General features: G+C 37.1%; 1 protein-coding gene across 2 annotated transcripts; it reads right to left on the bottom strand.

The window, feature by feature from the left end:
• Positions 1–60: 60 nt before the first annotated feature.
• On the bottom strand, positions 61–22,871 carry Nup133 (nuclear pore complex protein Nup133). Of its 2 annotated transcripts, none has more exons than XM_088268788.1 (20): positions 22,689–22,871; positions 22,481–22,608; positions 21,414–21,616; positions 19,506–19,701; positions 18,492–18,610; positions 17,654–17,828; positions 16,584–16,700; positions 16,033–16,194; positions 15,211–15,364; positions 13,570–13,740; positions 12,683–12,820; positions 10,938–11,220; positions 9,328–9,519; positions 7,799–7,948; positions 6,771–6,939; positions 5,634–5,767; positions 4,749–5,009; positions 3,245–3,448; positions 2,026–2,272; positions 61–296 (listed from the first exon to the last, which is right to left on the bottom strand). In XM_088268788.1, the coding sequence occupies exons 1-20, from the start codon at positions 22,787–22,789 to the stop codon at positions 142–144; spliced, it is 3,459 nt and encodes a 1,152-aa protein (XP_088124914.1). In that variant the 5' UTR covers positions 22,790–22,871; the 3' UTR covers positions 61–141. The 2 variants fall into 2 exon arrangements, with proteins under 2 accessions (XP_088124914.1, XP_088124915.1); XM_088268789.1 differs by having other exon boundaries at positions 17,654–17,825; positions 22,689–22,862.
• Between the last annotated feature and the right edge of the window lie 1,231 nt (positions 22,872–24,102).

Here is a 24,102-nt window from a genome sequence, read left to right as displayed (position 1 = left end):
AAAAAATGCTGGAAAATATATTGATGGTTGATAAGGGTCAATAAAAATAATTTCACATTACATATTACTAAAATATATGTTTATTATAAAAAAATAGGTAGGTACATATTAAAAATAAAGAAATGAAACGGGAGAGAACATTTATTCAGTAGACATAATTTCAGCTTGCGAACTGTAGACATGCTCGTAGCCAAACTTCATGATGTACTGGAACACTTTGTCATCCACCAGATCTGCAAGCTCGGGGGAGCTCATGAGGTCCTCCAGGGGAATTAAGTACTCTTCTAGATTGCAGTCTGAAAAAAAAACAATGAAAGAGGATATGACAAGGCCCAATATTTCATTCTGTTAAAATAGTGGACTGTATAAAACTGATTTTTTGAGGAATTAAGTCTATAGGAAGAATGCTACGTAACTTCTCATAAACATATTACAATATTTATTGATTTGGCATTAACTTTGTGGAATGACATGTTAATTATTGAAAAAAAATTAGCACTTGTATAATACCACTAAATGAGTTTTATTATACCTGTTTTGAATATTCAAAGCATTAACTTTGTGGATCATATTCATATATTATTTTGAGAAATAAAAAGACTTTGTTTTTTGATCCACTCACATTTTTATTAACAACCAACTAGATTCAGCAACAACCTGTTGCCCTCTTCAGGGTTTAATTTAATTTAAATGAAACCCTGAAGAGGGCAACAGGTTGTTGCCGAAACTAGTTGGTTGTTAATAAAAATGTGAGTGGATCATAAAACAAAGTAATTTTGTTTCTCAAAATAATTTATTATACCTATTTATTATCCTACCAATCTATATATTATGCCTGAATATTTTTTTTGCTCGTTAGTTTTGCTATTCACCTGTAGATGAAAGCAACTGCAGTTTTCGAAACTAGACATGTGTAATGAAATAAAACTCATTAACACCTTAATGACTGCATGTAAATGTATGTGAGATATATAAGCCTATAACCGCATGCATCGGAAATTTTGTCCGAAAATTCATCTGTAATAAACATAGAGGCAAAACCATCTCCATTTTCGGAGTTGTCGGACCATAAAAAAATTTCACAGACACTCAAGATAAGCCAAAGTAGATGACTCTCCGGCAGACCACCAAAGATATGGATTGACAGCTGGGAATCAACATCGTATGTAGGAGGCTAATCCCTCTTAAAAATAGGCCAAAATGCCTACAACACTAAGAAGAAAGAAAAATTTAACTCTAGTTTACGAAGAAAAATATCCTAAATATTCGCAGTCTCTGCCTGAAACCAGGTGCATGTTATAAGTGATCATAACATACAAAATTATTGATGTAACATATCGCTCACTCCTTTCAAGAACGTCATAAATCAAAATACTTGATTTTTCAGGAGAATGTTTTTAAGTTTAAAAATATAATGCAATGTATTAGAAATAAATATCAAGCCACTTATTAAACTTTTTACTATGCAACAGATCTTTTGAGGTAAAACCTGAGGGTTTTTTCTGCATTTGAAAAATATTTAGTATATTAAAAAAAATAATTAAACAATACCTTTTCTTCAAAATGCAAAAACAACACTTTCTGCCCTGTAGCGGGTAAATATTAAGTTAAAAATATGGCACTTTTGCTGGGATATAGAATATTTTCTGGGCATTCTGAAAGCATGCACAACTGGAAATTGACGATTTTTGATTTATGACGTTCTGGAAAGGAGTGAGCGACATGTATGGTAAATGCCCACTTTTTAGTATGGAGAAAAATATCTATATTTATATATATATTTAAAAAAAAGGAATAACCCGCAAAGCCTCTATTAGAGTCTTGTCCTCAGGTAGAATAGTAAAGATAGGGAAGGTCAATGAGGAAAATACATCACAAACACCCAGACCAATTGAAAATAAATCTTTCTCAAATTTATTTTGCAATTGGCGGGAATCGAACCGCGACGCCAGTTTGAGCGTCTACCCAACTACGCCTGTCTATATAATTCTGGTTACGTTATGTTGGAAGTGGTAATTAACAAACCCATAATGTGCACGGTGTCCACGACCCTGAAGAACATCTTGTCGCGGACGGTCTGCAGGGGGTCCGGCGGCGGCGTGGCAGGCCACGGGTCGGCCAGCAGCGCAGCGCACCACACTCTGCGCCGGAGCTCCGCCACCTCACTCCGCGCCGCCTGCTCCTCGCATGCTCCGAGGCGGAGTGCGCACAGTTCCAGGGCGCGAGCGTAGTCGTACTCCGTCAGCGAGGAGCCTGGGTATGTGATGTACATCTGGGGCAGAGATATTTGTGTTATACTTTTTTTTGCAAATTCATCTGGTGATTTTATTTAATACCAATAATTTTTGACAATAAGTTAAAAATAATAGTCTAAAAATAAAAATGTGTAGAATATATGAAGGAGTTTACTATATTTCAATTTGAATTTTTTAAAAAATACTTTCTAGCTGAATGCAATGAAAATTTATTGATGCACTTAGTATACAACCCTTATTAGTATGCTAATTAGAGTTGTTGTTAATGAAAAAAAATGATTAATCGCCAATAATGTGTCGATTAATAATCAATAGTAAATATAAAAAAAGACAAATACCACTTAAGTCATTATATACAATAGGGCTTCATCAATTTATCATGTCAAGTTGACATTGGTCAATGAATGGATCGCTAGAATGAACTAGATCAGTAATAGTATAACACTCCTTATCATCCATTGTTTACTTTGTGTAACACTCATTCCTGATTACCGTAATAATTTTATTGTAATGACCTGACAAAGGATTTTCCTAAACCGGTAGTCAGGAATAAGTGTTTATAAAAGTGGTATGTATTACACAAAGTAAACAATGGATGATAAGGAGAGTGTTTTATTACCATACCACAAAGTTATTAATGCTTTTAACATACAAAATACAGTAATAGTATTTTATTTGGAAAACCAACAGAACAATAACATATAATTATAAATCTTAATTATTTCTTAGCGTCTTTTACTTCTCTCCTCAAAAACCTTACGATTACCGCCTTTGGTTTGTTTTGGTTAGGCGGTTTTGGGGATACACGTGTAGCAAAGTCAATGTCGTCAGACTTGAGTTGAAGATTTACAGCCTCGGCTATCTTAAGTACAATTTCGACATTGTTTTCACCTTTACGGCAAGGAATGCCCTTTATTTCTACGTTATTCTGTCTTGCCCATGTGTCGTTCTGATCAGTATTCATTCTCAGCGTATAATTGTTTCCTTACATCCACAATGTCCTGGGGCTCCATGACCCTCATGGAGTCCGCGGAGAGCCCGTGGTGGGCCAGCAGCGGCGCGGGCAGGTTGTGATAGTCCTTCAGCAGCAGGCGTTGGTCGGCGGCGGTGACCAGCTGCTGGATGCTCTCACTCGGAGAGTCGCCGCCTTCCTCTGCGGCTAGGGCGCACAGCTTGGAGAGGGAAGCTTTCACCTGAATGATATGTTAATATTGCAGAATGATAATTCATATTTCATCATAATTAAAAAAAAATCATAATGCAAGTTTTGGTCCCTAAGATGATTTATCTTTTCCGTATTATGGACGTAAATGAACGTCGGTATGATTTTCCTCAAAGGAGTATCGACGTTAATGAATGTCGAAGTTTGTCTGTCCATTGGTATGATGTTACTTGTATAGCAATGACATCTGTGGATATTTGTATGTAATTTTGTCATAAAAAAACCAAGAGACGGAGAGTTAAATTTAAAAAAAATATTTTTACATAATTTCTATCTTCATAATACATAGATTTCGTGACTTTTTTATGTAAAAAGGACCCACTCCCTAGAGAGTCGGACATCAATTATAGCACTCCAAGAAAGATTAATTACAGACGGGCCTCGACTTTTTGCAATTGATTGGTTCCTGAAAATGTCTGTGAAAGTTGAATGTGCGAAAGTAGAGGTCATAAAAACAAAACAAAAATTGGTGAATACTTTCAGTTATATATTTATTTATCAATCACATACATACATAATAACGAAACAAATTAGATAGATCTATTCTTGATAGAGAATTGTATAACATGCCGTGTCTTTTTCAATTGCCATTCGTACTTGCGTTTTATGCTCTATTGGCATCACGTTCATCCATGATAGGCAAAAATTTAACATGATGCATTCATAATTTTTATGACAAATTCTTTATGATTTCAAACTCTTTTCGCCTTATTTTTTTTTTGCTTCATATGGATGAATTAGGTATTCATTGCATAAAGGTTTTGGATGAATAAAAATGAAGGTCAAAAAATTTACAAAATAGCCAATTCTGTGAAAGTCGAAGGCCGCCTTTACCCATCTCATTCGCTGATTGTGTTATTTTGTCACCAAAATATAAGTGTAATGGTCAGCACGCTCGACTACCGCTCTGAAGGTCCCGGGTTCGATTCCCAGGGAAGGGGGTAAAAAAAATGAGAGGGATTTTTTTACTCTTAATATTTATTCAATATTACCCCAGACTGGTCCCTGAAGCGCAGGAGTGATCACCTTACCTTCATGTAAGTAACGATCATGATTTACTGCGTCAATGCGATGCAGTGCCCTATCGGGTGCGGATGAGGGTTTGAATGAATGAATTGAATATATACAAATAATTTTAAAAACATTGCCATATACCGATTTGTATAATATGTACAATATAAAAAATGTATTTTTTTTGTGAATGTATCTATGTATTTGATCCCTTTTGAATTCTTAAACACTTGGAATTTAGAAAATGTTGTTAATCTTACATTCATCCTATGCACGGAGCTCTGTTCCAGTTGCGCCAGGTCCAACAGTGTGGTGGCTGCGTTGGCCCACTTGGCGTTGCGTATCTGGTGCAGCCAGAGCAGCTCTCCGCCCTCCTCTCCAGGGGCTGCGCCCTCGTCGGAAGCCGAGCGCGCCAGCCAGCGGGACAGCGCAGCTGCGTGGCGTGGGAAGGCCTTCAGCAGGGCCGACTGCCCGCCACGCCCGCGCTTCATGAACCACTTGAAGGCGCACTCCTGGAAGCCCTGGGGAGAAATAAGAGCTTTGCAATGAAGCAACATTCACAGGAAAATTTTAATTTCTCTATATGTAGTTAAAAAAAAATCCAATTTTCTCATAAATTTGTTCATAAAAAAACATTTGGTAACTTGAAATTTATATGACTGAATCTTTATTCATCATTCTGACAACAAGCAGTCAATAAGGAGATTGAGTGCTTATTGCACAAGCTTTTATGATAATAATATTTGTATGATTTTGTACAGCGCTGTTTTTGTAAAAAAAATAACATTAAGGTCGCTGTAGAAATATTTAAATATTTAAATAGCAGTATTGCTGTTTAAGGATAGAAGTTTAAATCTTTTTACTCTAAAATGAAAGGAATGCGGAACATCCACAGCATGTATGGACGGACCGCGCTTGCCGCACACGAATGCTACACACAAAGAGAATAGTGCGTAATAGTACATATTTACAAAAAAGAAATAGCATATTTTTAGTATGTTTTTAGCATTTTGAAAATTAGTATTCTGTCAGAACCTTGTGATTTTCGCGATATATTGAATGCAGTGAACATGTAAAGTGGAAATTATAAGACTTATAAATGAACTTGTAAATTACTGTTATGCTACTGAAATTACGGTACTTACATCATTTTCAAACTTCTCCATGTACTGGTAGAGTTTCTCTCTGTTGTTGGACTTCTCACAGATCAGGACTAGCATATCGAAGTCCTGAAATTTCTCTGCCAACATTGTGGCATGCTCGTATTCTTCATCATCCACTGTAAAACCAACATAAGGACATGTAATATTTAACAAAATATTTCAATCTAATTTGTATATTTTGTTGGCGAAGGAATTTTCTAATGGAATTAAATATAAATCTCCCATAACTACCTACATAGCTAGTGGTTCGTTCATTGAGCTAATATGGATGATTTATTTCAACATAAGTGTTTTTCTTAGGGTGGTGACAGACCGGAGCATTTCGTCGTAACGTAACGTCGTAACATCGCTTACGGTGAGCATCATCGAGCATCCGAAACTATGGATGGAGCGCTCGGCTCGCTGTACTGACTATGCGAATGCTCGCATCATAATGTAACACGTAACGACGAAATGGCTCTGGTCAGTCACTACCCTTAGTGTTATTATATACCAATTTCTTTTACCCTAGACTGGTACCCAAAACTATTATATTGGCTTTATTTCATTCTTTTGGTGGTAGATATTGTAGTGAATGTACCTAGGACATATAAAATAAAATAAGCTTGCTGTTTAAAAAATTGTAGATGTTAAATTCTTAAAAGAGACAAATTAATTATTGATTGATTTGGGATTAAATTTGCGGAATAACATGATGATTTAAATATAAAAATAAAACACTTGTGACTTCTTGAGTTTATTAATGTAAACATTTTACTATTATTATTATTTAACACCATCATCACCCGATGGTGCATAGGGCACTACATCATATAAATGCAGTGTTATCTTGATCATAAACACATGAAGGAAAGGTGATCAGTTCAGTCCAGGGTAATATTGAATAAATATTAGAGTGAAAAAAATCACTTATATGCATTTACATTTGACCCCCCCTGGGAATTGAACCCGGGACCTCCAGTACGGTAGCCCAGTGTGCTGACCATTACACCACGGAGGCGGATGAAACATAACCCACCCTTACCTAACCTAACGTTTCTTAACATTACTCAATACATACTAAGTTCTCAAAAAAAAAAGTAAGTACATACTAAGTTCTCAAAAAATAAGCTTATTTACCAAATGGCTGTATAATGGCGGTTCTCATCTTGGCGTACTCCTCCCGGGCGCCCCAACTTGCGTTCCTCTCGGCTGCCAACTGCAAGACCGCCCGGCCCAGAGAGGCGGCCTGGCCACGGAGCTCCACGCGCTTGTTACCGCCCACTCGCGACCGTGCTGATGTCAACGCCTAATAAAATAAACAAATTTTTACCAAATTGTCAAAAATTACTATAAATCATAGTCATATCACATCAGGATACAAAATTGAAACATTGGTGAGAGGATATATTATTACATGGTTTAACTGAAAAGACATTTCTATTATTTCAAAAAATTTCTTAATAAATGACGTAGTATACAGTAGGTATGATGACCCTTTTCTGGTTATGATACACTATACCAGGGGTTCTCAATCTTTTCAGCCCGCGGCGCACTTACAAGTTTAGTAATTTGTCATGGCGCCCCACTTTAGTAAGCTATTTGAAATAGATATAGTAGAGCGCCACCCAAAGAAGCCGTGGCGGACATTTGAACGATGTTATATTTCATACATATTGCCATTGATGGGCCTTTTAAATAAAAAAAAAATTGATAATATCTTACACACACTGTGTTTCATTAAAATTTAAAGACAGGAAGTACTTAATGAAAGACCCTGTATATATTATAATAGAAAGAAATAGGTACCTACAATAATAGTAGCTGGGTAGATAGGCACAACAGTTTGGTTCCCCAATTTTGGGACACTGTCTGGCAATTCGTATGACCGTGTTAATTAAGATTAACTGTATTTATCTGAAATATTTTTTGGTATAATATACTCGGGTGATAGAAAAATCAGTGATTAAAGTTATACCTGCGCCATTGTGGCCCACGGAGCTGCCTACTAGAATCATACGGGCCAGAATGTCTGGTCTACAGAGTGGTAAGAGTTAAGTATAAATGTAAAGATGTAAGCATGTAAATATTGATACATAATAATAAAAGTGCCAACTTAGAAAATAGTTTTAATAGTTCTACTAAAAGAAAGTAGTAAATAGCGGTACTTGTTGATCGAGGAGTGCCCGCAGAAGTCCCCCCGCCCGGGGGCACGAGGTCCAGGTGGCGTGCTCCAGGCGCAGACGCGACGCCGCAGCCGACACGGCAAACTGCTCCGCGTGCTGCTGACGGAACTTCAGGACCTCTTGGATCACGGCCTGGAAGTCATTTTATCATGCTGATTGATTCTTAAGATTATATTTATTTTCATTAATTGATTCGGCAGTCAGTTTGTGGTAAAATCTATACATTTTTAATCTAAGTTTTACTTAGTAAATAGCAGTATTTCTTAAAATCGACAATGACACGTGTTTTGATGTATTCCGCATCATTTTCAAACACTGTATACGGTGTTTGAAAATGATGTTCTTCATCCATTCAGGCATCTCAGCATACATTTTCAAACCCTTATACATTATACAATTTTGCGACTCTGTTTTTTTCAAAAACAGCAGTCATATTTTATCCTTATTTTTAGTACTATGTTTATGAATATTTTTGTTGAAAACTATTTTATTGTTAAAATATTTTGGTAATTTATCATAAAAAAATTATATATAAAGATCAACATATTATATTTAAGTCTCTTTTTTGTAGATAACCAGTTGAGTTTTTTTCTCATTTTTTCTATTTTATTTTATCTATTTTTCTTAAGTGCTATTCTCATCGCTTTATTTTGTATAATTTCTAACCCTTCACTGCATAGTGTATCAAATTTGTTACATACCCAAAAGTTAGTGTTAAAACGTTCTTTAAAAATATAAGCAACCATTCTTTATTGTTACTGATTAGTTACATCCATAACTCACGTATATAGTTCATAATTTAGCCAAAAGACGCGCTTTAAACGCCAAAATAATAACTTCACTTGTCTCTCGAAGACGAACTGTCAATGCAGTCATGCAGTCATGCAAAAAAAAAGTCATGCAGTGAAGGGCTAATCTATTTCAATTTCCCTCATTTGCCAAAAATAATACTGTTGAGCAGTAATCTATGTTTTTTTTTTTTTTTTTTAAACCCTTATCCGCACCCAATGGTGCATAGGGCACTGCGTCATATAAACGCAGTGTTATCTTGATCATTTACACATAAAAGAATTGTGCGCAGTGTTATCTTGATCATTCACACAGAAAAGGTGATCAGCCCTCCGCTTCAGGTACCAGTCCAGGGTAATATTGAATAAATATTACAGTGAAAAAATCACTTATATTTATTTGACCCCCCCTGGGAATCGAACCCGGGACCTCCGGAACGGTAGCCAAGCGTGCTGACCATTACACTACGGAGGCGGACATCTATATGTGGAATAAGCATATTATATATTAGTCTCTCACAAAAGATTATCCCACAGTAGATTATCCCTCCAGATCCCAACACAGACAAAACAAAGAAAGTAGCCAGATAGAGAAGAAAAAATCCACTCGATGATTTATAAATCTTGTACATTATAAGCAAGGTAAAAAATAATGCAACTCCCTTATAAAAATTAAAAAGAAAACTATATCACTCGTCATATAGCGCCCTCCCTCTCACTCACCAGCAGGACCTGGTTGACCTGCGACAGCAGCGCGGCGAGGGCTGGGTGCTCGCAGCCCGAGGCGTCCTGCTCGCCGCACCACTCGCACAGCCTGATGAGCGCGCGCTGCATCTCGCTCGCCCGCTTGTAGAACAGGTCCGACGGGGACAGCGCCGAGCTCGTGAACTCTTCATCCTCGGATTGGGACATCACCTGAACCAATTTTAAGATTGACAATAATATTTGGTTTACAGCGCCGAGCTTGTGAACTCTTCATACTCGGATTGGGACATCACCTGAACCAATTTTAAGATTGACAATAATATTTGGTTCACAGCGCCGAGCTTGTGAACTCTTCATCCTCGGATTGGGACATCACCTGAACCAATTTTAAGATTGACAATAATATTTGGTTCACAGCGCCGAGCTTGTGAACTCTTCATCCTCGGATTGGGACATCACCTGAACCAATTTTAAGATCGACAATAATATTTGGTTCACAGCACCGAGCTTGTGAACTCTTTTTCCTCGGATTGGGGCATCACCTGAACCAATTTTAAGATCGACAATAATATTTGGTTCACAGCACCGAGCTTGTGAACTCTCCTTCCTCGGATTGGGACATCACCTGAACGAATTTCAAGATCGACAATAATATTTGGTGCAAATACACATGAATCTCCAAATAATGTAGATTTTCGGCTATTATCAGAGATCAAATATGCCTAAACTTAAAAATAGATTTGCATTACTAGTACATGTATCGTAGTCATACAGGAGAAAGTGACCAAGTGCATTTTTTACAAAAACGTGATTATTGACTATTTGATATCTTACTAGCTTAATATTGCCCTGAAAAAATCCCAAAGGATTTTAAACTTGAAAGTATAATATATTGACTTGCTAAAAATGATTAACTGCATTGATGTTTATTTTCTTGCCAAGCAAAAGTGATTTAAATGGCCCTCCTTAACATCTTAAGTTTTGTTAGTTGGTCACTTTCTCCTGTACGACTACGATATGTATATTTTGTTCGCCTCCGTAGTGTAATGGTTAGCATGCTAGGCTACCTTATTGGAGGTCGCGGGTTCGATTCTTGGGGAAGGGGAGCAGGGAGTCAAATAAATAAAGTTTTTTTCACTCTAATATTTATTCAATATTACCCTGGACTGGTACCTGAAGCAGAGGGCTGATCACATTTCCTTTATGTGTTAATAATTAAGATAACACTACGTTTATTTGATGTAGTGCCCTATGCACCATTACACTATGGAGGCGGACAACATTTGTGACTAGACTTGAGTTATTCCGGATGGCGCAGGACTGCAAAGTTGCTAGAGTGATAGCCAACGTGTCGGGTTGTGGTCCCGTGGTTAGTGTCGCGGACTCTAAATTCAGAGTTTCTCGGTTCGATCCCACTCTGCTACAATTTGATACCTATTTCTAATAATGAGGCGCTCAGGCTCACAGATATAGTATGAACAAAATATTTAATTTCACAAGTTTGCTTTTGCTCTGCTGTAAAATTTGGTCTGAGACCGATATACCCCTTTGCCTTTACGCTGCCGAGATGTCAGGGGGACCTGACAGGGCACGAGCGGAAGAAGATGTGACGGCGGTGTGCAGCGTACCTCCTGTATGGCCGTGTCCACGGTGTGCTGGTGCTCGGGCAGCTGCTGCAGCGCACGCAGGGCGGCCGCGGCGGCCAGTTTCTCGGCCAGCTCGCGCAGCTGCAGCACACAGGGCGCCGGGCGCGCGCCCCCAGGCCGCGCCGCGCCGCCCAGCCGCGCCCACAGCCCGGCCGCGCGTGCCCACTCCAGCAGCAGCGCCAGCGCGCGTCGCTTGTCCTGCAGCTGCGCGCCGATCTGCAGTGACCCCGAGCTGCCCAGCGCCGAGCTCCCGGACTGGCCCCACCTGGACAAATATATTTTCATATTATTTTTTTTGAAAACACATTGCGAGACCGAGTAAGAAATACTGACATTCGAAGCATGTGTAAGACGGAGGATATTGTGAGGTGGGGACGACAACGAAGGCGATACTGGAAGGAACATATAAACAGAATGTCAGAAGACAGACTTCCACGTATCGCCCTCCAAGGCAACTCTGAAGGACGCAGACCCCCGAAAAGATGGAAAGACAGATGGGAGTCGACATCCCAACAGCGAAATGCGGAGGCACAAACAGATCCCTAGGATCTAAAAAAAAAAGAAGAAGTTTTTTTGACATCTCATCAAAGATGAAGAAGAATATGGAAGTCTGGGCATTTACGGGGTTGACGACCGTCATAGGCTGGTTTAAGTGAAGTATGTGGACACACTCAAAATGTTGTAAATAAATTATCTGGTCAAATTATAAGCTTAAATAATAAAAATGAAAATGGTATTTTCTGGCGTTTCTCATGTGTGTGATTATAATCCAGGATTCGGACCTCACATACTAATATAAGAGTTTCTGCTTAGTAAAAAGCTTCTTTACATCTTACCAATAGGTGTCTCTAGTGAAGTTCTAGTGATTCAAGAACAAGGTTTCTAAATTGGTTCATATATATAGAACTTCCAAGAATTTGAGTGGTGTGGTTGTCAATAATGGGTAGAATTGGTGTATGTTACATTGGTGAATGTAAAGTGATCACTTAAACCAGCCTATGACGGTTGTCATCCCACTTCCATATTCTTCTTCATCTTTGATGAAATGTCAAAAAAGATAATTTGAAAATAACTCCTGTAATAGGAGATAATCCAGATTTTGTGAACAAGTATTTGGACACACTCAAAATGCTGTAAATAAATTTTAACCAATTAGAAATGACGTAAGGACACCATATGTAAAATAATTTGGTAAGGATCTTGCATACATTTTAAAAGGTCTTTGCTAAATAAAACTTACTCAAATCAACCATAGATACTGCCGCAAACTTGCATATGAAGTGACGTATGAGTTATATCATTAACACACTTTGAACAGGAAAGGTATTTCGTTCGAAGAGAAAAGGTCGATTGATGCTTAAGGACAGGAAGGGTATTTTTATCTTCTGCACTGGCCTCATTTCAAAGACAGAAAAAAAGGTACGCTTTGCTAACGTACTGGAGGTCCCGGGTTTGATTCCCAAGGAGGGTGTCAAATAAATATAAGTGATTTTTACTCTAATATTTATTCAATATTACCCTGGACTGATACTGAATCGGAGGGCTGATCACATTTCCTTCATGTGTTAACGATCGAGATAAAACAGCGTTTATATGATGCAGTTTGAGGAATATCAAAGAAAAGACCTTCTGGTATGGACCTGCATTACTTTGTAGGTATCAAGTTACTAATTGTCGTCCTTGGTAGCTATCCATATGAAATTGACTTATTTGTCTAAGTATGTTACCTGGGATCACTAGCTGGAATATCATTGACAAGATCTGTGGCGATTGTGATTAGGGTCCTATCGAGAGGGGTGTCCACGTCTGGTACTTCAGGCTCCCCATCTTGGTTTGACACGGGGAATAGATTTGAAAGAATAGTTCTGTGGAGAAATAAACACATAAAATTATACAGGTAATAATAACAGCTGTAATAATAACAGGAAAAATAACATTTTCTGTTTATTCGAATTTGTTAACTTTGTGGTATGGAAATATAACTCTCCTTATCATTCATCGTTCACTTTGTATAATACCAATTAAAGTGGTATTACATTAAGTGTAGGTTGAATGATAAGGAGAAAGTTAACATAGGTTTTATTAGTTAGGTTTATAAGATGATGCACTGCTTCATTGACACATACTGTTATGTGATTGCCGCAGTACGCGTTAGCCGCGTACTGTCGCAAGTCTGTCTTACATATATTTTTTTAAATATACACCCATAGATAAAAATGAAAAAAAAAGTTTTAAACAAAGCTAAGTTTAAGTGAAACTGATCTTGCAAAAAGCATGCTGTACAACTCCAAGTGAATTATCTTGAATGGGTAAAATAGTTCATGTAATAAAATCCATTGAGAATTAAATCCATTGAGAAGTAAATCTCTCCTTAACGCGATTAAAAGCGTCTTTTACATACTGTTGGTAGATAACAGGAGATGCACATAAGCGTTCTATTTGCTTACTTTTAGTAGAACGCAATAAATGCCAAAAACATTGTACAGATTGGAATTGGGTTTGCGGTTACTTGTATTAGAATATGTACTAAGGGTCGAGCGGCAGACTGTGTATAATTAGGGTTGGGGTTGATGAATAAACTACCCAACAACTTTGTGTTAGTAAAAGTAATTACCTGGATGCAGCGTGCTCTCTCCTGATGTGGTGGAGGAAGGCGGCCTTCATCAACTCCGGAGCCGGGGCTCCGCTGGAGACAATGGCCCGAGGATCCAGCTCGTACAAAGAAAGGTGGCCATCAAAGGCTTCCGAGGGCCGTGGGGATGCCATGGGGCTGTCCAGAAAGGAACTGCAGATAGGATATGTACTAGTTAGAAAAATGCTTTATGGATCGATGCAATAAGAATTATATTCCAGATGCCACAGGGTCACGGGAGGCGGGAATTATATCTCCCAAGTGTACGGAAACAATCTAGCAGTACTTAACACATTGTAGTCGGGCGCTTCGAATAATAGACTCTAGCCTAAAGCGGGTGTTTTTCGCGATTGGCGCAAAAATATATCGCTTTCTTAAAATTGACACAATTTCTAAACCAAATAATATTTTCGATTGAAATTTTCAAAGAAATCATATATGACATTTGATCATCAAAAATAAATTATAATCATAATTTTTAATTAAGTATTTCATATTTCACAATTTTAGAAGCATTGTAAACTATAAAAAATAGTCTTCCCCTCCGAGGTATCATTCCCTATACAATGCTAATATATTCAAATAATAACACACCAAACAGTAAACAAAACAGTGCGAGCGGTATGAAAAATAGTCCAATACGTGAAATGGCTCAAACTAAACTTGAGATTGAGATCGCATAAAAACTCTAGATTTCTGGGGATGCCTTTACAAGCGACACACTAGCCAATCTGGACAAGACATCTTAAATAACGTCAACAGACTATCGCCTAGCACCCAGGTAACAGATTACCCTACAACGCGTTTTATTTCACGCTGATAACAAACCCGTATATTGCCGTTTCCCGCCGATAACCGACAGTCGACAAAAACGGCATTTGCCGTGTCCCGCAGTTGACCGACAGTCCGCGAAAAACGGCAAATGCCGTGTCCCGACGACAACGTGTTAATAAGTCGTGAGGAATTGAATAAAGAAGAAAAATTAACGATATTATTATTGATAATTATATTGGACACTGGATTATTCACCTTACGGATGAGATATCAATTTAAAGGTGTCTCAACATGCATCGTTCTCCCCTTTTTTAATGTATGAAAATGGAAATCTGAGCATCCCAGGGCTTACGACCTGACATTTGGCTGGCTTCAGCGATCATTTTATACACTTGTGCAATATCCACCATTCTGCCTATTATTAAACATCCACATTGCATTAATTCTTGAATCCTGTATATATGCAAAGGTCTTAGGTCCTACCGCATATGGATAGTCAATAATGGGCAGAATGTTACACAAAGTGTATAAAGTGATCGCTTAAGTCAGCTAAATGCCAGGTTGTAAGCCCTGGGATACTTAGACTTCCATCTTCTTTCGTAAAAAGGGAAGAACGACACATGTTTCTTATCAAGTCAAGACACCTTTTCAGAAATACTAATACTACCAGTTACCACTGTCAATATATCGGTGTGTACAAGGTAAAAAAAACATTTAAAAGTAACCTCCTGCAACGGCCGTATTTTGGATGATTGTCTGCATGTATTATAGTAATAGTTTGCTACCGAAGAACCTGCATTAACCAGGGAAAATATACTTTATACGGATACACGGTTGATAGAAACTTACGTATCATTTAGGGGGGTGTCATTCGGAGTAACAGATATGACTCCATTTGTTTTTGAGAAAAAGAGCGGCGTCCCAAAGTATAATCCTCCCCCAAGTATTTGATCGCCGTTACTATTAAATTCAATAACATCCGGCTTCTCGTTTGGTGTTACACCTGAAAAGAATAAAAAAGTACACACATAATTGGTAGTTGGTTATTACATATTGATGTTTTTTTTCTCCAATGTTTTGGGTGTGTTCAAATCCTGATTAAACAAATCTGGGTTTTTCCACTTATTTTATATTTTGATATCTCAACATAGATGTAGGAGAATATGGAAGTCTGGGTATTTACAGGGTTTACGACCTGCCATAGGCTGGTTTAAGTGTTATACACATGAAACATTCACCATTTTACATATGATTGATAACCACTACCCAAATTTTTGGAACTCATACTTATCATATTATTCTCGTTGCTTCATGTTATATCATTCATATCACTATGTTTTACATTATACAATTTTTCAACATTTTCCACTTTTCCATCTTTCTTATCAAAATTTACATTTATTTTGTTTTGATTCCATTGAATAAAAAAAATTCATTGATCCAAAATTTACAGAACCATTTATTACCAAAAAGCCTGCCTGTGCAGGACAATGTTCGTCGGGTCAGTTAGTCAACATATATATATATGTATATTTAAAAAAATATATCGAAATACAACTGAGAAGATTTTTACTACAATACAAACATTAGGTAATGTTGAATCAAGGCTGTTGCCTTCCGGTGTCGATATTACATTTGAAGCATTGAGATAAGTACAGTATAGTCACTCACACGAAACCACGGTGATGGAGTCCTTTGTGTGCAGGTAGGCGTGCGTGGGCGTGGCCATCAGGTGCACGGCCCCGTGGGACTCCGCCCCCAGCCCCACGGCCAGGGGAACCAGCCCCAGCAGCTGCCCCACCTCCCCGCTGCTCTCATCAACGCACATGTGCGCTGGAAAATATTACTCATTAGAAACAAGAACTGACACCACGAGAACAAAAAGCGTCCTGAGAACCACCGAAATGAAGACACAATTTTGCAACTATGCCATTGTAGACCTAGCACTTCGCGACAGAATAAGAAACTCTGAAATAAGAAGAATCTGCGTTGAAGATGTTGTGCAATGGGGAAGAGTAAGATGACGTTTCTGGAGAGATTATGCGGGAAGAGCAAGTATCGGATCGAGTGGTGAACTTTACTTTTTGAACAAATGTTTGTTTGGTCATCTAAATGCATATAATAATAATAAATTTGGATAATTTAAATAGTGCCATTTTCGTGAAATACTACCTCAAGGGCGCTTCACTGTGAATGAATGAATATGAATTTGATAAGTTTACCTAGAGCATATTTCATTTGAGAAGATCTCAAACTGTTGACTGCTGCAGTGAGGAGGAGCAACCCTTCATTCCAAGGCTGCATGTCGAAGATGAATACATCCAACAGGCCGGGATCACCTGGAAATGTAACAAATAATAAACAAACAAAATTAAATTGTTTTTTAAAGCTTTTGTCTAATTTGCCTGCACCACATATCGCTCACTCCTTTCGACAACGTCGTATATCAAAAAACTTGATTTTTCAGGAGATTGTTTTTAATGTTGAAAAATGTAATAAAATGTTTAAAAAAATATATATCAAGCCACTTATTGAACTTTTTACTGCGCAACAGATCTTTTTAGGTTAAACCTGAATGTTTTTTCTCAATTTGAATATTTAGTATATTTAAAAAAATAATTAAACAAAACCTTTTCTTCAAAACGCAAAAACAACACTTTCTGCCCTGTAGCGGGTAAATATTAAGTTAAAAATATGTCGCTTTTGCTGGGATATAGTACATTTTCTGGGCATACCGAAAACATGCACAACTGAAAATTAACAATTTTTGATATATGACGTTGAAAGGAGTAGCGATATGGGCAAAAAAGGGCCTTTGCGGATTGCGGACCTGCTACGGGCACCCCGCCAAAGAAATAGCACAAACTGATTTTTCTGTATTATTTAATGAGGTAGATGAATGTAACTTGCAAGGTGGCTCTATGTGTATGGAATGTAATTAACTCTGTCTAAAATTAGATAATATAAAGTAAATGATACAAATTTTCATTTAAGTTTTACTTAGTAAATACGACTATTTCTTAAAATTTATTGTGACACGAATAAATAAATACATAAAAATAAGAAACAGCTCCTACCCCTCTTCGACCTTCAACGTCCTAAGGACACAACTCAAAAACTTAGACATTGCTTCACATACGGTGTTTGAAAATGATGGAGTGCATCGAAACGCGTGTCGATAGATTTTAAGAAATAGTAGTATTCACTAAGTAAAACTTCAAAAGTCAAAAATAGATAGAGTTTACCACAAAGTTGCCGAATCAATTAATGAAAATAAATTATACAATTCTACCTGTGGGAAAGATATTGGCTTGCAAGAAGGCATCTCTGAGTGCCTTCTGGAGATCGGCCTCGGCCATGAGTCCCTCGGGGGCGCCGACTCTCCACAGCTGCGCGCGGAGCCCCGCCACCACACACACTCGGCCTCCCCCGTTCTCCGGACCCAGGGAGGCTATTCCCACCAGCTTCTGATCAAGAGATGCATATTTAATGACTGATCACCGCGCCCCATGCAATAGTGGTCAGAGATTTTTAATTTTTTTACTAACCACTTCATCCTCGGGGTTTTTTTTCCACAAAAATAGAACTAAAAATATCAGGTTATTTTATTTTCTATTAAGAGTTTACAAAATTGAAAAGTTGTCCAGTTAAAAAAAAAAGAAACAAAAGCAATAAAAAATGTAAAAAAAACTTAACCTTATTAAAAAAATAAAACAAGTGTAATAAAAATAATGATATTTTTTTTATTAAATTTGGTCATTAATCGAAGAATTTTCAATAACTTTCAATAAAAAGTGACTAAGTGGTAACTGGCGAGCATTATCTTATGTAACGCAAACAAGTCGAAACAGGCAAGCAAACAGGTTGGCGCGATACATGCGACGTCAATAAGAAATAAATAGTCAAAAAATATATTGATTGTTTTGTTGTAAACTGGAATGTCCATTTGTTGTTTTATAAAAATAATGTTCTATTCTAAATCTGATCTCTTGATTGTTAAACTGTTTTATTAAAATGAGGTGTCTATCATAATAATGCGGAATTATTTTGATTCTTCATTATCAAATATTTTCTTGTGTTTAATACATATATCGAATGAATTAAAGGTGTAAATTGTTCAGATCTCTTACAGTTTCTGTATGTGAAGAAGGCATGGCGGAGAAGAAGAGGGAAGAAACCCTTCTACCGATCCCTCCCAGCCACCCTCCACTCCCGCTCAGGGTACGCGCAATTACTCCATGCCGACCTCCTAGAAATAATTACATATTTAAATATATATTTTATTTATTATTAAATTAAGCACGGTATATATCGTAGGTATACTGGCAAAAAAAGTTAACTCTAAAATCCCTGTTGGAATAATCCCTGTTATTTAAAACTTTTAGCCTGAATAAAATACCGGCTATTAAATTTAAAGTTCAATTTACTTTTAAAACCACATAAATATGACATTTCAAACTAGTGTATTTTGCCAGTTTATAGCATGTTATAAACTTTATAATTTGTATCCTTAAGTCAAAATTGCATATTTTTTAGTCAACGTTTTTAGCCAGTATACCCACGATATGATGGGATACAGATGACATAAGTGAGGGAGCTCAGGGTGAAGGACATTGTTGCTGTATGGGAAAGAAAATGGAAAATAAATCTTTCTTCTTCTTTTACCATGTTCATTCCCTAGGTGGAGTGTATGGCCATCACAAGTCTTCTCCAGATCACCCTGTCACGCGCCATCTCTTTGGTTTGCTCCTAGATCCTATCCCGAAGTACCGCTGAGTATAGCTGTCAGCGGTCTTTCGGGGCACCGGAATTCTCGGGGTTGGAAGAAGAGACATGAGGGATTAATGCTCTCAGGTGGCATTCTTAGGACAAGTCGCAACCATGCCCATCATCTCTTTTTTAGGATTTCAAATATTCTCCTCAGAAGGCAGAAGACAGATCTCCTGACTCCGGAATAAAAGAGATTGGACGGGGATCAGGACCGTTCAGATGCTGTTTAGAGCTGCCCAAGACAAGGACAATTACTCGCAAATGATAATCGACGTCAGGGGGACCTGACATGATACAAGAAGAAGAAATAAAGACATAGAAAAATTGGACAACAGGTTTGGGTGATGAGGATTATCTTGCGTGGGATCACTAACCGGTGACGACAGGTTGCACGAGCACCACCGTGCAGGTGGTGGTGGCGAGGACGCAGCCCGAGGGGGGCGCCTCGCGCAGGCTGTCACACTCCTGGCCGCGGAGGTCCGCCTCCTCCTCCCAGTAGCCGCCCTCGTGAGCCACCGATGACCAGTACCGGATCACGCCCTCGGGGGACACACCGATGCACGATGGCACCTGGACAAACAATTTACAAGTGTAAGAATGTGCATTTTTTTATTTGCATTTAATGGTGGATATGGCACTGCACTAATTAACATATTGTTGACAGTTTTTTTTTCATGAACCCCAACCCGAATTATACTCAGTCGACTCTACTTAGTTCAAAAATGCAAAAAAAAACCTACTACAAAAAAATGTCCCTTACTGTGTTTTGAGTTTGGACAGCTGTGCTGCATGACCCTCAGTATACTAATCACAAGTAACCGCAAACCCAATTCTCATCTGTACAATGTTTTTCGGCATCTCTTGCGCTCTACCAAAAGTACGCAAATAAAAAGTTTTAAGCACCTCCCGCTCTACCAACAGTATGTAAAAAATGGTTTTAAGCATTTCCCGCAAACAATGTGTTGACACACTGAGGACGGGAAAGGTATTTCTACTTGTTTAATGGATTGATGCTAAAGTTCGAGAAGTGTATTTTCACCTTCCGGTCGAATTTCAAAGTCAGAAAAGAAGGAATTATTTAATGTTTTTATACGTATATTATTATTATTAAACATATTTTTTTTTACCCTTATCCACACCCGATGGTGCGTAGGGCACTGCATCATATAAACGCATTATTATCTTGATCATTAATTAACACATGAAGGAAAGGTGATCAGCCCTCCGCTTCAGGAGCCAGTCCAGGGTAAAATTGAATAAATATTGTAGTGAAAAATCACTTATATTTATTTGACCCCCCCCTGAGAATCGAACCCGGGACCTCCAGTACGGTAGCCCGGGGTGCTGACCATTACACTACGAAGGCGGACAATATTATATACCTATCTTTTTGTTAAGGTCTTAACTATATGTATACAATTATTAAATTCTGTTGCTAGCGGTCCGCAGGCGTAAAAAACACCCGTCCGAAATGTGTTAACACAGTGTTTGCGAGAAATGCTTAAGAGTGACTTTGACATATTGTTGGAAGAGTGGAAGACGCTTGTAAGCTTTTTATTTGATTACTTTTGGTAGAGCGCGAGATGCTAAAAAACATTGTACATATCAGAATTGGGTTTGCTGTTATTTGTGATTAAGTTACTTATATAAGTACAGTGAAACCTCTATGTGTCGTTTCTCGAATAATCGTTTTCCCGGATGTGTCATTTATTTCTTCTACCCCAAATTCATTTCATACAAAAATAGATCGCATTGAACGTTTCTATCCACCATTTTACCGCATTCATCGTTTGAATTATGCTACATATTTGATATAATTTGTGTTTTTTTTTTTAATTTTCTGAATTTTGTTACATTTGACGACAATATTTCAACGTGTGGGAAACAGACTATCGAAAGCTTGTGCGATGGATACAGCAGACGAGGTCTGAAGATCTTTGGGTTCTGTTCAACTTTGTATTTTTTTTAAAAATAAATACATTTATTAACATCTAAACCTTGTATTCTTGAAATTTCCACCTTCTAATGGTTGTGCAGATTGGGAGGACGGTATCTTTACTCGATCGTATCTCCTTGTGTATCGACTTCTTTATCCCGCATTCATTGTTTTCCCGCATTCATAGTTTATTTCAATAGGTCCCTTTAAAAACGATAGATAGAGGTTTCACTGTATATGACTCTAATTAGTATATTAATGGGGTTGATGAAAAAACCGCCCGACAATAATGTGTTAAGAAATCTTTTCCCTTGGCACAGGTAATAAGTAAATGAATATGTCTTACAGGATTTCCATCGTTAGAGTACACTTGGACAAGGTCAGCCTTGTGCGCGAGGTCCGTCTGCGGGAGGGTGAGCTCGTAGCAGGTGAGCGCGGGCGCGGGGGCTCGGGGCTTGGCCTCCCGGTACGGCCACACCAGCAGCTTGCGCCCGCACACCACCCAGGCCCACCCGGAGGGAGACAGCCGGACAGATATCTGCGCTGAACCTGCTCAAAACAAGTTAAAAAAAAAACATTTAAAAAAAAAAAAATAATTAAAGTTTTATTTATAGATTTGGCGTTTAATTTGTAGAACTCCATTTTAATTTATATATTGAATATTAAAATCAAACACTGATTAATTTAAATTTATATTTTGAATATTAAAATCAAACACAAGAGTACTAAACTGTATTTTATTATTAAAAACACATAATTTTTTTATTTGTAACAATTGTTTCACCTTGTTATGGGATTTTCAATATAATTAGATGTTATTAAGGTGGGGACTAACCAGAGGATTTCGTCGTAACGTAACATACACAGCGAGCATCCTACTTCGGTAGGAGAACTCGGAACGCTGTACTGACTATACGAATGCTCGCATCATCGTAATGTTTTACGTTGCGATGAAATGACTCCGGTCAGTTCCCACCTTTACGTTTTTAATAATAAAATACAATTAAGAAGACTAAAAATCAGTTTTGATTTTAATAATTAATATATAAATAAAAGTTTGTCTCCCGTGGTGTAATGGTTAGCATGTTTAGATACCGTGCTGGAGGTCCCGGGTTTGATTCCCAGGGGAGGAGGGGTGAAAATAAATATTATTTTTTAATTCAAATAAAAAGATAAATATTTGTGTTTTTATTATTTACAAAAATACTTAAATTTCATACTATTTCTGTGAGCCTGAGCGGCTCATTATTAAAAAAAGACATCAAACTTGGTAGAGTGGGTTCGAACCCAGAAACTATGACTGGAGAGTCCGCGACACTAACCACGGGACTACAACCCGATATTTGTTTCAAATAATTAATCGAAACATAGGCAAATTTCAATTAAATAACATATGAATTCAATTGCACTTACTGTCTGCAAATGTTAACGTTTCTGTGACAAGAACTGGCAGTGGCAATCCATAGTTTTCCGCTGTATTCTGTGCAGTTTTGGTAATGGTTTGTGCATTGGGATTCAGACGGCCAGAAACATTGAATTTGCTGGAAAATAAAACTTTGTGAGTCAAGTAAATTTAATGGCGGGACGATGGAGGTTATGTTGTAGTTGGCATTTAAATTACCTCTGGGTGCGAAAATTAGACAAAAGGGACGAACGCTTTGATGTAACTGATTGCCTGGTTTTCGGGGAGAACGGACTATTCATTCCTAAAGGACTATCCATTGCAAAATAATATTATAAATTCAAACTTTGACATAAGGAAAAACCGGCGAGACATACGACTTGAAACTGCTTTATCTATGGTAAATGGTGACCTTGACCGTATATAAATACGGTTGGGAAATAAATCGTCAGTTTTACTAAGTAAGCAAGTACGAAAATATGTTTTTAAAATTTAACCCTTTGACTGATGAGTTTTGATGAAGATTTTATTGGGAAAAAGAGCAGTTTTTATTTAATATCTGACGGTGAAATATTTGATTTCTTACATTATTGCTAGGCAAAAAATGTTTTTTTTCTTCTTATTTTATGTTTTTTGTTGTTTTTATGGAATTTTTTAAACTGAGAATTGAATTGAATTGAAGAAGAGAATGTTTAATTACTTTTAAAACTAATCTTAGATACACAAAGGATTTCCATATATTACTTCTAGCCCACAACTTCATTGTAATCTACTACTACCACTGTTATTATGGCAAAATCAGTTTGAGTTATTTTTTCACGTGGGTGAATTCCGCAAAAACCTATTTTTATCCCCGCACCAAGTACAGGTCAATCTGCAAAAGCTTATTTTTTATCCGTATGCGGTACAGGCAAATTGAAGGGGTTAATTTTGTTAAATACCAGAAGAAGCCTCGCTCTTCAACTCTTTACTTGGTCCCTTTGTTTTCCTTTTTTCATCATTGTACAGTTTCATGAATATTTATATTATAATATATTTTTACTGCAATATTCTTCATAATAATATTGTAGGTAATTATATATTTATTCATATTGCAATTCACTTCAATTTATGAAATATACTCGTATATCGAGTATTCACAACAATTTTTTTTTTCAAAAATAATTATGACATCAATTTAAAATAAAATTTTAATTATTTTTCTACATTTTTCTATGCATTTCAAATGAAATCAAATCAATAATTATACAAATTAGTTAGTCTTTGGCAATAATTGCAAAAAAATGCTTTAAACTTGTGCTTATGCAGGAAAATAGGAATGAATTATGAATTTAAATTACTTATAATAATTTAATCAATTAGTTATTAATCATGTATTGTCAGGAAAAGAACATTGAAAACAATATTTACTATCCTAATCAATATATTGAAACAGTGGTGAAGTCTTGAGCTTGAAGTAAATATTATGGTAAAAAACAAGTGAGGAAAATAAAACAACTATTCCGAATGATGTTGAATCTTTTTATTATTATTATACATTCATAATTTCAAGTTATAGAAATATCAATACATCATCACAGTTAAAATTAAAACTATCATGTTATAGGTATATACAACACATTGTTTTTTAATT

This window comes from Brachycentrus maculatus, unplaced genomic scaffold (assembly GCF_059751285.1).
Source record: "Brachycentrus maculatus isolate JH-2025_06_01 unplaced genomic scaffold, ASM5975128v1 h1tg000328l, whole genome shotgun sequence".
Taxonomy (NCBI): Eukaryota; Metazoa; Arthropoda; class Insecta; order Trichoptera; family Brachycentridae; genus Brachycentrus; species Brachycentrus maculatus.
The sequence above is the reverse complement of the archived record's forward strand: the minus strand, read 5'-3'. Positions and strand labels throughout refer to the sequence as shown.

Bases quoted from the DNA above. Each gene is read 5' to 3' on its own strand.
- Nup133 (XM_088268788.1), bottom strand. From the start codon at position 22,789: ATGGATAGTCCTTTAGGAATGAATAGTCCGTTCTCCCCGAAAACCAGG. The intron at 16,701-17,653 runs GTAGAATTGTAT...TTACATTTCCAG, and splicing joins AGCCAATATCTTTCCCACAG to GTGATCCCGGCCTGTTGGAT. The intron at 16,195-16,583 runs GTAAACTTATCA...AATATTTTCCAG, and splicing joins TCAAATGAAATATGCTCTAG to CGCACATGTGCGTTGATGAG.